Source organism: Trachymyrmex septentrionalis, unplaced genomic scaffold, assembly GCF_001594115.1.
Source record: "Trachymyrmex septentrionalis isolate Tsep2-gDNA-1 unplaced genomic scaffold, Tsep1.0 scaffold72, whole genome shotgun sequence".
NCBI lineage: Eukaryota > Metazoa > Arthropoda > Insecta > Hymenoptera > Formicidae > Trachymyrmex > Trachymyrmex septentrionalis.
This window is the reverse complement of record NW_017305905.1, coordinates 361,631-378,059: the sequence shown is the minus strand read 5'-3', so window position 1 is coordinate 378,059 and position 16,429 is coordinate 361,631. Positions and strand designations below refer to the sequence as shown.

Sequence of the window (16,429 nt, the reverse complement as noted above, 5' to 3'; positions counted from 1 at the left end):
ACATATATAACACGAAGTAATAGATATATAATTGTTTTTTTTTTCTAAAATATTATTAATAATTAAATACCAATAATTTATCGGAAATAAAATAATTTATTACTATCTTGTGTTATAAAAGAGGTTTTACTTACAAAACAAGATTATTTTCATTTAGAACGGAAACAAATTAGTCAATACAAAATAAAAGAATCAAAAAGAGAGGGATGGATAAAAAAATAACGCGTACTATTTACAGATCTCCGATTCCTGTTTCGTAACTCGTTATTATGTAATACATATGCTGACACACACATACACTTATCAACATGAATTAGAGCACGTAAAGCGTTTAATTAGTGATCCGTGAAGGGATGTTAATTAACGCGATCTAATCTTAGTATCGATCGCGCGCAAAAATCATCGCGTCTAGTTTTTTTTTCCGTGCTTTGATAGTGATAAGAACATATCGATACAAGAGCGAGTCGCTGATATGCAGAAACTCGTCGTTCAATTTGATCGATTAATGTACGTCAGCGTGTGTTGGCTTATAGATCAACGCACGCGTAACTACGCTGTATGATATTAAGATAAAAAAAATCGCGTAGATAAACAATCAAAACATGACGTAATGATGACAAAACATAATGATTCTATTCGTGAGGACGGGAGAACTGTTTGTCTGATCCAACCGCGATACATCTCGCGTGGAAAAGTCTACCGGTTGTTCCTGTTGTTCTTGTAAAAATTATCCTCCAAAGATTACAAGCAATCTGGCTAGTGATCTATGGTCCGATGACACCGGAAGAGGATAAACATTTCAAAAATCTATAAAGTTCCGCAGAATTTCAAAAAAAAAAGCGAGGATAAAGCATTTTTAAATTATGACGAAATGATAAGCCGCAATCAACCGTTGAGACATAAATAGGGAAATAATATTCTAAAATAATAAAAACAGCTCCAGAAAATGGAGAAAACAAAATCACATCGTTCCTGATGTAATTTAATGTTAAACATCAATGCTTCACCATAAATCTTAATTAAAACTTCACGAATATATCCGCAATCATATAGTTCTCTTACAAACCTGACTTATTATCTGTGTTATTTAATGGTGTTAAAAAATTTGTGTGTGTCTTGTTCAGATATATTTTAAGCAACTAAAACGATATAACGAAAATCGTCTCTTAAAAATCTCTAAAAATCTTGGCAAGGTAGCACAAATGACAGAGAAATTCTGCATTGCTTGATTACTACCGATTGCGCAATATGGTGTAAACGATAACACTTTCCTGTCGGCTGTATAATAGCTCTCAAAAATAAATATCGACCGTCGTGATTAACACCACGTGGCTTATACAGTCGCGCGACGTATGATGCATTAAATATGAACAAACTGCATTGAATATGAATAATTATGAAATATTAATTATAATACCTTAACGGAAATTAATGAATAGCAATTAAATGTATATGATGGTTTGATATTCGGTATTAATAGCTAATTTAAATTCGATTATTGTCAATTCAAACAATTCATGCAGTAATTGACAACTCAATGACCCACCTAGTAACTGCGAAAGCTGTCCAGATAATCAAGCGTGTCTCAGCAAAATCGCACGAATCTGCGATTGCTTATGATGCTGGTAATTTGCAGTATATTTATCTTCAACGAATATACCGACATTGTAGCAACACGTAACAATGTATTATATGTATTGTTAGCAATTTAACGGCAAGATAGCGGTTTTAAAATTACTTCGCGTTGCCGGCAATACGACAAAGTATTGTGTGATCCTATAGATATAAGGTCTGTTCTTTTTGGCTGAATTTTTGCACCAGTTCATCTTATTTCCTTTTCTCTTCAGGAGAAAAGAAGAGGAAGAAAGATGAACTGGTGCCAAAAAGCTTAGCCAAAAAGAACACAGCCATTGATTATTATAGCAACAGCACGAATTTGGATGATGATTTGAAAATTATTGGCAAATTGGCTGATAAACTGTTACCTAAAATTGTGTCAGATTTTGTGAAGGTATAAATCTGCCAATAAATGCAGACTGAATTGTTGCGATTCTGGTAGCAGCACATACTTATTTGCAAGCAACATGCCAGCAACAAGTTAGACACGTTGCTATCTGGATAATTGCCCGAGCGGGAAAATCCATGCGAAAATCCGTCACGAATAAAAGTACCTTTCGTATACGCATGCGGCGTGGCGCGAATAGCATCGAGAGAATCAAACGCCGGAAAAACTTTTTCCGTCGCGCGGAGCCGTGATAGGACCGCTAGAGCGTGAGGAATGGCGAAAAAAATGAAGAAAAGAGAGGAAAAAAAAAGGTGCGATGCTTGAGAGATCTGGAGGGGCAAAGGGGAATGGGAAAAAAGACGGCCGAAATGCCATCGGAAACAGAAAGGGAAATGTGAGAAAAGGATGGAAATCGGAGGAAAAAGGGAGAGGGAGAGGGAGAGAGGGAGAGAGAGAGAGAGAGAGAGGGAGCGAGGGAGAGAGAGAAGGAAAATGGGGCCCGCAGAGAACAAGGAGCGGGGAGGGGAGGGGGGAGTGGAAGGCAACTCGTGTACTCGTAAGCGAACGTTGCGCCGTGTCGGGACGGGACGGGACGGGAGAGGAGGGGAGGGGAGGAGGAGCGAGGAGCGCGATGGACGCTCCGAGTCCACAGTTAGTCCCTCCGAGAGAGGACCGTTCGCGAGAGGAGGTAAAGCGCGGAGCGGAACGAGCGGAGGGAAGCGCGACGTCGCGGGCGCAAGCGCATTGAGCTCTCGGAGCTACTCGCGGCGTGCGCCACAAGCCACAATCTACATTGAAAGCTTGCGACATGCCGCTGCGGCGCTCAGTTGCGCGTCAACTCTCAAGTGAGTTTGTCGTTGTCGCATTGAGTTCCCGTATCCTCGAGCTCCTACGTAGCGGTCCTTCCGTGTGTATACCGAGTGCGAGAGCCAACGAGCGTACACAGGAATGTATGGCTGTGCGCGTAGGCGTCAGTAAACCGCGTCTATAAGACTAACCGAATGAACGCGCGTTGACACGCGCAATCTGCAGATAACGTTGTCAAGACGGGAACGTGTTACCGTTGTCCTCGGAAATCTCGGAATATATAATATATCCGGGGGGATCGTTAAGTAAGTATTTGGAACAGTGTCAAAAACCACGACGCGCGCGCTTTCGAGGAAAACGAGATCCATTTGTTGTTTGTTGTCCACGGCGTAGCGCGGCGGTGACGGCGTGACGGCGATAAATACTCCCCGGAAAGTAATAAATACTCTCCTCATCTCCTACCGGCTCGTCTCGGACGACGTAGTACGCGCTACGACGGCCGAAGGAGAGGGAGAGATAACTAAGTAGAACTGAGACGGACGCAAGGACGTTTCTGGCGTACAAACGGACGGACGGTATACAGGTGGTAGCGGTGAAGTAGTCGGGAAGTAAGGATTCCCATCTGTGATGTGCGAGTGAGCGATGGAGTCACCAGTCATGTACGATTCGACGGCCCATCAGGCCCAGGCCCAGGGCACGGCTGATTTGAAGAAGTCCCAGGTGCTCAACAACAATACCAGCAATCAGAACAATAACGCTGCGGCGAACAACAACAATTCCGCGCTGCAGATCAACCACAATCACAACCATCAGCAGCAAAATAGCGCGGTGGTGAAACAGGTATCCGGCAGCAAGGCGAGCTTACATCAGCAATACGCCGAGCATTGCGCCGCTGCTGGCGAGCTTACCGATCTCAATGCTCCAGAAATTTCTTTGGATCTTCAAAACTTGATCGACGATAATCAATTCAGCGATAACATACTGGATATGCTTGGTCCCAACAACAACGCTATGAAACACGTGAGGACGGGCGGTTATCCCCGCACGACGCTCGCCTATATGCCGCAACCGGTGCACAGCGGAGCGACCTATCATCAGAGCAGCAACAGCTGCAGCGACAGCAACAGCTCAAGCTCAGAGTCGCCTAGCATCAAGGAGGAACCATTGGACCCGGCGGATTACAGACGTCACTGCCCTCAGTATGCACCCACCGGTTACAGTTCGGTGACGAATAACCCGTTCGCCAATGGTGGCCAGACCTTTACCACCTTGACGCCGTCGACGATACCGGGCGGTCATCCAGGTGCGCCGGTTCATCAGCCGCCGCCGCGGGGGGGTGGCCCCATGAAGGGGCCGGTAATGGCCCATCAGCATCATGCCAACGCGAACGTCGCCAGAAAACAAACCAAGGCTATCGACAAGGCAAGCGACGAGTACAGGCGACGGCGGGAGAGAAATAACATTGCCGTGAGGAAGAGCCGCGAGAAGGCGAAGGTGCGATCGCGTGAAACCGAGGAGAAGGTCAAGCTGCTGGTGAAAGATAACGATTTGCTGAAGAAACGGATCGAGCTGCTCAACGAGGAGCTCAATGTACTCAGGTCGCTCTTCAGCTCTGTCGGCGTCGTACCCGAGCAATTGCACCGCGAGATCTCCAGGCATCTCGACCAGTTTCAGCAGCACGCGGTCGGACCTATGTAGCAGCAGCATCAGCAGCAGCATCAGCAGCAGCAGCAGCAGCAGCAGCAGTGCATGGACATTGCCACGCAATTCGAGATGACATCGTCTTCCGACGACATCGTCGTCGACTCGCGTCCCTGGGCTATCAGGCTGCTCCGATTGTGAAAACGAAGTCAGTCCGCATCTTCCGCTTCCTCTTGCTTCTCTCCCGTTTTTTCCCGCCCCCCCGTAGTATCGCCGTATATCGCGTACATCTCCGAGGAGAAATCGTCTTTCCTCCTCCATCCCACCCTCCCACCCTGCCGTTTACTCATCCATCTTTTGCCTTCTCCTTTCATCTTCTACGTCGTCCTTTATATCTCTCGCTTAGCTCAGAGTGCTCGATGCGAACACACGTGCGTCGTCGTTCGCGTTGAGATCCGCGAAGGCGCGAACATGGAGGAAGAAGGAGAGGAAAGGGAGGGGATTGGCGGGCGATAGGAGGGCGAGCGAGAAGAGCAAGCTATTCTATGCTTTCGATGACTGAAAAACGCGGTCGGCGTGGTCTTCACGCAAGAGCTTCGCATTTCGTTAGTAGTGGCTTTGCCCGCGGGACGTGCATCCCTTCGCTTCAGAATGCTGTTCGGACATTGAGAAAGCGAAAGGGAGGCGAATACCAATAAATAAAAGAGTAAATCGTGAAGAGTCAATCGCGTGAACCGCTAGCAAGCCATCGTATTACGATATCTCTCCAGATATAGACGCTTAGAGTCGACGAAGAACGCGAGAAAGGCAATCCAATTTTTCTTCGTCGTTCGTATTTTTTTTCTTTTTTCCCCCTTAGTGTCTTACTTCTCCTTTATAGAAATCTAATTTAGTACTGAAAATTACTTATTTTGAGTATTAAGAGCACTGAATACGAATTGCGTATTTTGAGTAAAAAAGCGTTGCTCTTGATACTTAATAAAATAAGTGGTTAATCTAAATGTTTGTAAAGACGTACGACTTTAGGGTACGAAATTACCTATCATTCTTCTGTTTAACCTGTAACTTGACATTTACGAGCTAAATATAAGTAAGACTGAGTGATCCATCGATTTTCAAAGCCATCGATGGGCAAAATAATCGTAATACGAAGGCTAGCTCCGACATCTCGAACAAATCGTGTCTCGATGTGATTCACGCAAGAGAATCCTCACTTTAGTTGTATATTATGTTTCGTATTACACATAAACACAGAACACACACCTAACACATCTCCAATGCGAAAGACACGTATACACGGCGCTGTATTTAGATTCGGTTTTTAGATAATGTTAAATTAATGAAACTTAGGCTATTGTTCGTAATTACCAAGTACCTAAAAAAAAAAAAAAGTCATATCGAAACACGGGGATCTATATCAACGTGGCTCGCATCAATAATCGTGCAACAATGAGACAAGTCGATATCCATCTTCTCTCGATACGTATTCGCTTCCGCGCTCGTTATACTCGACGAAGCGCCAAGCAACACACAGCCGAGCACTTTATCCACGCTCTTGTATTATAGTACTAATTAATTTTATTATATTCGAGATGTATGTACATATAAAAAGCTAATATATTTTGTTAAAAGAAAAAGCTGAGAGAAAGGGGGGAGAGAGAGAGAGAGAGAGAGAAACGGGCGGAAAGACTCGGGAATAGTCAAGCGGATTGTATACGTGCATGCATGCGAGCGTGTGTGAGCCGTATAACGTTTTTACGTATGTATATGTGACATCGCGTGCGCGAATGCGTCGGGAGAGACAAATTGTTGTAATTACATATTTTATTAGCGTCGAGAGTGAGACCGATAATCAAGCGTGGAGCGGAAGAGTCAGAGAATCATGCATGAATGTTTTATACAAGCGTGCAGTCGCATGAAGCGTGGCTTCATCTTCGCCGATGCCAATTCATACGCGAATCCGATGCGTACCAACAGTCAGCAGCACCGGTGTGCACCGTGCGTTTATCATTTATGATCGCACCGTATATCGTACATGTAATGTGCGCGTATACTTGCGCGAACGATTTAATTATTTACAAACCGAGACGTGCGACCGCGTGCAATTAGTGTGAATGCGAGAGAGAAAGAGAAAATTGTTACGCACGCGTGCCTTGGTGTATGACTGACGTACGACTTTAGGGTACGAAATTACCTATCACGGTTGTCTCTTCTTGTCTATGCACAAATATATTTTGATATGAAACGTATATATAACGCGTCTGCCTCTGTTTCTTTTCTTATCTCTAAAAGTTGCCTTACCTTCCCCGCATTTCCCCTGTGTCTTCCTCCGGCTCATCAATTTAATTCTTTATGACGTACTTAAGCCTTTGACGCATAAAGCTGCTTCTCTACGACTGATAACGCTCTCCGATGTAATCTCGGAATTTAAAGAACTATATGCAGAACTTTTCCATTCTTTCATTATCGATTTCATATCATGTTTTACCGTTATAAATACATTATATGCTTATATTTGTTTTCACACAAATGCAAATATCAATTTTTAGTCGTTCATCAGAAAAAAATATAATATTTAGTATATTCAATTCAATTTAGTCGTTCAATTACAAGTCACGTTTTATCTCTCTTTGAAGATCCCTTATAAAATCTAAATAATTATTCTTCAAAATGTAGAAAAAAATTTTTCTTTCACTATTACTACATTAGCAATTATCTATATTTATATCTTTTAATTTTCTAAGATTCTGAAATGAAAAAGCTATTTATTCAACCATTACGCCATTTAGAAAAAATTTGTATTACAACATAACATAAAAATGTGAAAAATAACATTATAAAATTAACCAATCTTGCTCAGGTGTTTAAGAGAATAAAAATTCAAACCTTAAAAGTATGAAGTAGATAAGGAAACAGACTCACACTCGTTATCATTATGATAACATTTTGACTTGAGATTAACGTAGGGTCAAGGCGAGAGCGAATCCCATTGAAGGGATATTTCCACGAGCGTGTAAAATAGTCAGCCATTGATTTCTACCGGAAAACATTTATCGACACTCGCGCCCAACATAAAGCGCGCGTACGGAAAAACGATCGAAGCGATGGCGCGCGAATCCATCGCAACGAGTGAGTCACGAGATAAGTTTGTTGTTAGTCAGATTAAATAGATTAGCACCATTGTGACGAGCGTGACGCGCGTTGTAGCGCGCCCCGCGGAACAGGATACGGCGCGTTCCAACTTCCACGCGTGTACGCGCGGGCGCACGTGCCCGCATCTCAAATCACACGCACATAAACGTACGCGAACAAGGCAGGTACGCACGAGGAAGCGCAACGGTCCGCGTGGCGTAATTGGCGAAACGAGTTTTTCACATCGCGATGCAAAATCAGCGAGATGTCACAGTGCAAAATTTCGTCTGTAACAATTGAGAGATTAATTTAAGTTCCCCTTTCACTCACCACTACTATCTCATATCTCGTGATGACGAAAATATAATAAGAAAATACACAAAAAAAAAAAAATCCTTGCAAAATACCTATATTAATACGGAATCGACTTTGAAATATCTAAAAAAAGTCTCCTTTTTTATTTCTCCATTAAGTAACAAGTAAAAATAACCATACGCGCCTCCGGAAGTGAATTATGCACAGAACTAGAAATGAAATTCACAGTTAAGTATGATAAACTGTCAAATTAATAATGTATAGAAATAAATATAATAAGTAATTTAATTTTTTTTTTCCAAAACAAGCAGATAATTTTCAGTATATTTTATTATAGTCTACCTTATTGATTTGTAAATGTTTAAAAAAAATATTTTTATTCAAATATAACTTGCAAGAATGTTTATTGTGTGTTCTCTCGAATTGACAAAAAAATTGAATGAAGAACGCTTAAATACATTAAATTAAAAGTGCTTCAAGTAATTCGTCAAATATTGTTTTATAAGTAAATGTTCAATGTTCACTTTTAACTACGTCGTGATAAGGATATAAAGGTGAGAAAGTAAAACTTTGTAAAATTAAATAAAAAGTTTAACAGGTATACATCGATATATATATATTAAACATACATATTTAATGTACACCCAATAACTCGATACTCACTTTTCGATTTTGCTTTCGAAAATTATTGCTAGGGAATGAATCTCCTCAGATTTTTTGTTGTGCTTTTCGTACACGGCCTCGCGTAAACTTGCAGTTTGGTTTGATGATCCTCGCGGACAATTTATTGTATTTCTACGTGATAGAATGCAGAGATTATCGTATGCATGCGACAACTTACTGTCCGGCGCAGAATATATGCAGGCGAGTGTACAAAGAATAAAAAAACAAGAATGCCGAGACGGAATACTTCCGAAGAATTGGAAATGACATTGATGCAAGAAGACATGTATACTCTCAAGGTGCACTGCAGGATCTTAAAATGTCGAACAACTTAAAAGTCGAAAATAGCGAATAGCAACGCAAAGAAAAATACCTTTTCATAAGAAACACATTATTCGACAATTAGTAGAAAAGAGGAAGTTTCATAAGGCCGATTTTCGGCCTTGTTTAAATTTCATTTTAAACTATCAGAAACGTTTTATTATTGTAAGAATTATTGAAATTATAGATCATCTGCTAACTGTTTACCGAAGAGCCTGAAAATCGAATTTAAGTATAGGCTGCAACCTAAATAGTTAACAGTGTAAACGTAATCAATGACATCAGATACACGCTTAATACTGTTTTGAAGTTAATTCGTCAATAAGCTGCGTTCGGTTTTGGCATTCACACGCTGTAAGCATGTAAGCATCATTCTATCTTTATTGCTCACTACATGTGGAAGGAAAGTAGAATGAAACTTACAGCGCGTGAACGCCCAAAGCGAACGCACCTATAGACTAGACTGAAAGAATTCCGATAGCATCGCTTTATATTGTACTACTGTGAAAACTGAGGGAGTATTGATTAATGAGCGATAGTCTATTATTCATTTTCTGTTAGTCCATTTGTTAATTTATCTTCTAATGAAGCTTTAACTTTTTGTATGTATAATGTATATCTATATCTAGCCATAATTCCGAGTAATCGAATCTCCCTGTAGACCTGCACTAAATCAGTCATAAGTTACTTTTTCAATACTACGGACATGTTTATTTTAGTCACAGGCACATGTTTAATTAACAAGACACAGATAAATCTTTCAATATTTTGTAATAATCTTTTTGTTACAATCGTAAAAATAGCTTGCATAACATTAATTTTGTGAGCTATTACTTCTAACAAACTTAATGTGCGAAATATAACATCTTCAGAATTTCAAAATACGAGGTGTTAAAATTTCAATTATGATAATTATAAAAAAAAAACAAAAAAAATTGTATAGATTACGTCATTTTTCAATATAGCTCAGTTTCTTTGCAATGTACCGATAGTTTTTGGAAAAAAAGTCTCGTTAACTATATCTGCATTTTTTTCGATGACTTTCTTAAATAAATGTTCCCTCCTAAAAATTCTGTCAATATATAGTTTAAAGTCCAAAAATAGTGGATGTAGATTAACGATTCACTTCAATCTAGTTTCAACCTAGTTTGTACTAGTTAGCATCCGTGGAATCTAATATACACACATATTCCGATATTATAGTTGGTTTTATATGAGAAGTTGATCTATCAATATTGACATAAAAAATATATAATGCGCCGATCACAATGCACATAAGTGAATAAGTGCATCAACTCAGTCAGCATTTTCTATCATTATCAATATTCTTCGCTGGGGGAATATAATTTGTTCTCAATGCATTCTTACTCTATTTCAAAGGCCCTACTTATTCTTACCTACCTTATCTACCTATCTTCAATCTTTTATAAATTTCCAAATATATTTTAATTTTTCCTTAGTAAAAAATTGTATAATATTCGTTATATTCGAAGCTTTTATGAATTTTATTTTCGTGTCTGTTATTTCGTACGTTGGCTGACAGTTCATTCAAAATCATGCACGTTCCAGAATAATATGACGCAGCTTTTACGTATACTTCATTCTTCGAGCTTGTGATTTAAATTATAATTCAAAATCGAATACTACTCATAGACATACTCGTATGTAGCAGATAGCACTGTGTTATCGGGTATTTATGAACGTAATGTCAAATGGATCAACTATATTTCACATATAACATTTCCGGATACTCAATAATATTTTTATAGTAAGGCTTGCTTTTGTCATGTTAAATTTCTAACATAATGCGCCAAGTTTTGACGCCGAGATGTCTACGTGCACGTGTCGCCGACGATTCCAGTTTTAGATGCGAGCTATGCCAGTATTCTTGCACGATACAGCCACTTTTCGAATTATATCTACTGACATGCATGAGCAGCATCACCAAATCGAGCGTTTTAATCCTGCTAGCTAATAAATCACAACTTTGTATCCAATGAAATTTATTAATTAGGAAATGTCAAAATTCATAAATCACCAAAGAAAGAGGAAGATATTCATGTGTTTTATTTATCGAATAATACAATATTACGTGCGATTTATTTTTTACCAATCTTTTTTTTCATCTGAAACATCTGAAACAAAATATAAGAAGAACAGGATTAGCTCTCTTGCATTTGTGATATAATATCTGCTACTAATATTTATTATCAGCGTTTTATCAGCTATTATCGACTTCGTTTAATTCTTTATGCTGACGCAGCAAAATGATTTTTCCGTCCATATTCTTCAAAGCGATCATTATTATATCATATTTTCATGTTTATTGGCATTTTGTCTAATTTATCAGTCGTTATTAAATTTAGTTAATTGTAATTTAGTTAGTTGTAAATTGTTAACATAAATCATATTTAATTATTGCTTTCTCATTTTATTTTGTTACATAACATTTGTTTATATATATATTTACTATATATTATTATAAATGTAATTATAATAATTAATTGAAAAAAATCTATTACTCCAATCAATATTCTTTGACATATGTTTATGTACCTACATAAACTTATAATAAAATATGTACGCAATAGCAACGTAATATATACATATAGAAGATTCTAGTTGTGTCGGATGTTCTTAGCTACACTCCTATTATCAGCTGGCTCTTTATTCTATTTAACTTCAGTGATCATGGCGTAGCGCCAGTTCGAATTATGAGAGAGGCAACAGTTGCTAATTCACGCTAACATTATCTTTCGCTTCCGTCCATAAGACATTAAGTACGAGTATCATTCCAGTTTATCTCTTACAGATGTTATATTTTGAAGAAAATAGCGTGCAGAGAATTCCGTGACGATTGGAGATAAAGATATGTAAAAATTTGCACTCGTAATAAAATACTTACAAGTAGCGAACTTGTGGCTAAATTAAGATAAACATTTTTTTAATACCGGATACCTAATAAGATATTTACAAATTAACAATTTGTAGAATCGTTTAAGTGCAATTTAAAATTGAACTCGAAAGCCGGTCGCTTCAAAGTCACCGTGAAAAAAAGAGAAAAGTATACGAATAATTTCTGTATACGCTACTTTTCATCAACATCGTCGGATGTGAGTGAATCGGGCACTGAAAAAAGTGGCCCAGTAAAGACGCGTCGCCAGCAACTCGATACTCCATTTTCCCGACCATGTTTATAGAATTACCTGCGTTCCTATCCTTCTATTCGCTCGACTGCCCGGTCTCTATTCTGGCTGCGACGTTATATGGGTTAGGGCCAACTCTGCCAAGACCGCCCCGCACCCACGCGCGTCCGCGCCCGATTCTCTCTTTTTGCACGCACACGACGAACGAAACTGCCTCGTGCTCACAAACTTGCTTTCCGCGGGCGGCGCGTGTAGCTGTTGTGTGCAGCGCGAAAATGAACTCGCACTTGATCCGCTAAAATCCTCTCGCGCATCCGCCGAACTTCGCGAAACTTCGAAACGCTAATAAAGCCGGTGACATTGAGTCGGTGCGCTTGGATTCCGAGCCAGATTTGCGAGATGGTCGTTCGTGTGTAGCGGAAATGGTCACCGAATTAGTCCCGTCGCTTCGTATCGTCGTAATTGTCGACGTTTATGGCAGCATGTCTGGATCTATTATCCAGTATTAATATCTCCGAATAATCAAACGTCGTTTATTATCAATTGTTAAGATATCTTACGCAGATATAAAAAAATGTGATTTAACAAATCTAACGTCATGCTGAAAAATTATAAAACTGAAAGAAAAATATACTTTTGAGTCTTAAAAAAAAAAAGGCTTGAGAAATAATAATAGAGAGAAAGTCGTCATTTTTAAATCAAATTGTCGAAATATTAGATTCGAAGAACCTGTGTAAGAAAAGATTAAATCGTATTAATTATTATACATATTATGAATGTAAATTTTTCGTAGAAAAAGCGGCCAAATAAAAATTAAAAATTAGTTGAATGATAGTGAATATTAAAATTTCGTTGTCTGTAGTTTCGTAGAAATGTGTACAATCGTAACTCTACCTGGAAGCATAATAAATGCTTAGATTTATAGATCTTTCTGGCGCCTTTGGTCTGTTGTTTTCAAACACATACTCATGAACTAGTATTAACACATTGTCCAACAATGTTTTAAAATAAAATATTAAATAAAATTTGAAATTTCAAATAACATCTTACTTAATTATCGTATTCGAACAAAATAATGTGTAGAACACATTGCAAATAATTTCTTCAATGTGAATTATAAAAATAAATATTATAATGGAGAAAAATATAGAAAAAAATGTAAATGATAGATATAGATGTTATCATATTGTGTGATAAAATATTAGAAATTTTAAGAACGTCATTTATTTATTTTTTTTTTCAATCAAACTAATTTTATTAATCAAGAGTATCTGATCAAGTGCTAATTAACGCTCGCGTTTACCAAATTCTTTTTTGTCTTCTCCAATTGTTGTTTAATTCCACTAGCTGGATGGAAAAGCATCTAACCCGGAGTTAAAAAGGGTTCGCCGTCGATCGGCGCGGCTCAACGCCACGAACATGATGTGGGTGTGACCTGGTTTGCGAGAGTTTCACTTTCCTGTAACATCGTTGCACGGAGGAGGTAAGGAGGATTCGACCCCAGAGTTACGTCATGCATTGTTATGCCGGCCGTAACGATTCGTAGTCGTACGTGCGGAACTCTGCGGGAATGAAAATCAGCGAGAGACAAGAAAGAGAGACCGCCTTATATCCCGTGAATCGGTCGATAGTCTCCGACGATCTTCTACACGTTATATGGTCACGTAAATCGTACATTCCGATCGATATTGTTCAGACGACAACCATAGCTACAAATGTGCGTGTTCGAAATCCTAAAAAATTTCAAAATTTCAGGAGCCAAACACCTAGATGTGAAAATAGATTTTAATTAGATTTTCGAAAATCACAGTAAATTTTCGATAATTTTTTAAATATATTATTGTAATCTTAATAAAAAATTATAGATTTTATATAATTACAAAACAAGGAGATTAATAGAAATAAATAAATAAAGATTAAGTCAATGAATAAGTTAAATTTAATGTAAATAGGTATATTTGGTTTGCGTTCGTAATGTAGTTTGATATAACATGTCTCGTTTTTTTTCTTAATTATTCGAAGAATAGTAATGAACAATTATTACTATTATTTACAAAAAAATAAGAAAATTGTATAAAATTATTGAATCGCTACAAAAAATTAAATATAGTATCTATTTAAATTCATATACATAAATTAAATTCATATATAATCGCTCTTATAATCATTGCGATGTACTCATTCAATATGATACGAATCTTCTTTGTCGGTACTCTTCTTCAAGATATATTTTCTTTATATATGCATGCATTTTTCCACGATCGAATACTGTTATTCTAATTTTGACGAACACAATAAAAGTGTCGAATTCGGAACGCATAATGCGTACGCTTCTACGTGAGTATCTGCGCGTGGGTACGCGTATATCCTCGCCACGATCTTCGAGTGTTGGACTGGCAAGTATATAAAAGAGCGTTCTAGCGTGCGACCTATATTCCACGCCTGCATCGCTATATTAGACGCGTACGACGCATCAGGGACGCGTCTTGAAAGCGTCTCTCTCTCTCTCTCTCTCTCTCTCTCTCTCTTTTCCACTTGCTGCGAAACAAATCCAAATTCGAGGGGCAATAAAAATTCCTCCATTATCCGCTTTCGTGTTACGTTCTAATTCTTGATATAGATTATACGATTAATCACGAAAATGTACAAGTAACGCGATACACATAGAACGATAAGTCGAAAACTTGATTTCATTTTTGTTAATTGTTTCTCTCTAATAAACATATGTAATATTTTCAAAGATAAAAATATTACAAAAAGAAATAAGCGGGAGAGCGTATGTATTTTTAAGAAAAAAAATTCAAAGTTTGCTTAGTCTGGTAACTGAAACAAGAAGAAGAATAATTTTCAAGGAAAAACAAACATTGATAATATAAATAAAATTCATGAAAAATAACACTAAACAAGAGCGAGTTTAAAACACTCAGATTTGTGTAAATCAATGTAAATAAAAAAAAAATCATTATTCTAACATCCGACAATGTTTATTAGTCCCCTATGAATTTTGTTTGAACGATTTAAAGCCAGATTCTATCGATTTCAAGAATGAAATACCAAATTAAAAAGAATTCGAAATGAAAATGCATAATACACTTTTGCGTATTCAACGTCGCATAATATCCGGATGAAGAGAACGAGGTTCGTCATAAGCGCATATTTATAGTGAGCAGTATGCATATGCATGAATAATGACGCATTCACTTCCTACGTGAAGAGAAATGAGGAGCAGATCGGTCGATCGCGTGCGCAAAATTCGAACGTGCAGCCGATTATTCTCGTCCCACGAATGGACACGCGCGTGACAACAAGCGTGCACGCACGATGTGCGTTTACGCGAGGAAGTCGGAGGATTTATTTTCGTCGCGGCCGATTCCAAACGCATCACCCACTCTCGATGGACCGGCGCAGCCACTCTAAAGGCCACGCATCAGTGTCTTTATACGGCCGTTTACTCTTCGGGACAACGGTAAAATAGTACGGGCGCTGCCTAAAAGTCAATGAAGGCCACTTCCGCGTTCGTCTCTTATGCTCGCTACACGCAATGCGTCATAATCTGCTCTTGTGTGACACGCATACACGCTCGCCGCAATCAAAAAGATAAGGATCGAAATACTGAAGAAACGATTTTTTTAATTACAAAATTGCGTTTCACTTCCTTAGAAACAATATTGCATATGTGTGTGTGTGTGTGTGTGTGTGTGTGTGCATTAAAATGTTAAACAAAAAAATAGCAAGTAAGGGGGAGCCTATTTTGAATAAATTATAATTCACAACAAAATATAGCTTATATATATTTTCACACAGATATTGTGTAAATCGCGTCCTTACATTTTAACACAATTTTGAATTTAATATTTCACTTATTTTGTTTTATTTAACTTATACTTTCATTTTAATATTTTCAACATTCTAGTTTCATTATATTATTTTATTTATATTGTAACGCTTGTTTTTTTAATGAATATTTTGGAGATTATATTTAATTTTCGGAATCTGTGTACATTAAATAAGTTCGCTAAGAGATGAGAAAATCAGTGTCCTTAATTAAACTTAATTAAGCAGACTACAATTATAGCTGCTACGCAATATAGATAATCAGTACGAGAACATTCCGAAGATACGCAAATCGCTGTAGCGGTATAAAAAGGTTAACGAGAGTGTTCTCATGAGTGGATTATGCCACGCAGTACCTAGTTAACGCCGCATAAATCTAGTGTGGCTTGTATAGCTCTCTATGAATTGATGAGGTACGATCATTCGGCATGTCATCACTGTAAAATTTCGATCCGCACGCGTGGGAACGCGCCGATGTAAAACAGGAAATAGAAAAGGCTCATTACGAAAATACAACAAATTCACAATTTCTAACGCGAGTCGTAGATATATACTTTTATGGCCA

General features: G+C 38.2%; 1 protein-coding gene across 3 annotated transcripts; it reads left to right on the top strand.

Annotated features, from left to right (window-relative positions):
* Positions 1 to 3,036: 3,036 nt before the first annotated feature.
* LOC108753836 (CCAAT/enhancer-binding protein) lies at positions 3,037 to 4,793 on the top strand. 3 transcript variants are annotated; one of them, XM_018495764.1, is made up of 2 exons: positions 3,037 to 4,508; positions 4,548 to 4,793. In XM_018495764.1, coding segments are annotated over exons 1-2 (1,056 nt in total). In that variant the 5' UTR covers positions 3,037 to 3,454; the 3' UTR covers positions 4,550 to 4,793. The 3 variants fall into 3 exon arrangements, with proteins under 3 accessions (XP_018351266.1, XP_018351267.1, XP_018351265.1); XM_018495765.1 differs by having other exon boundaries at positions 4,542 to 4,793; XM_018495763.1 differs by having other exon boundaries at positions 3,037 to 4,518; positions 4,558 to 4,793.
* The last annotated feature ends 11,636 nt before the right edge of the window (positions 4,794 to 16,429 follow it).

Excerpts from the sequence above, each read along its gene's own strand:
- LOC108753836 (XM_018495764.1), top strand. The coding sequence starts at position 3,455 with ATGGAGTCACCAGTCATGTACGATTCGACGGCCCATCAGGCCCAGGCC.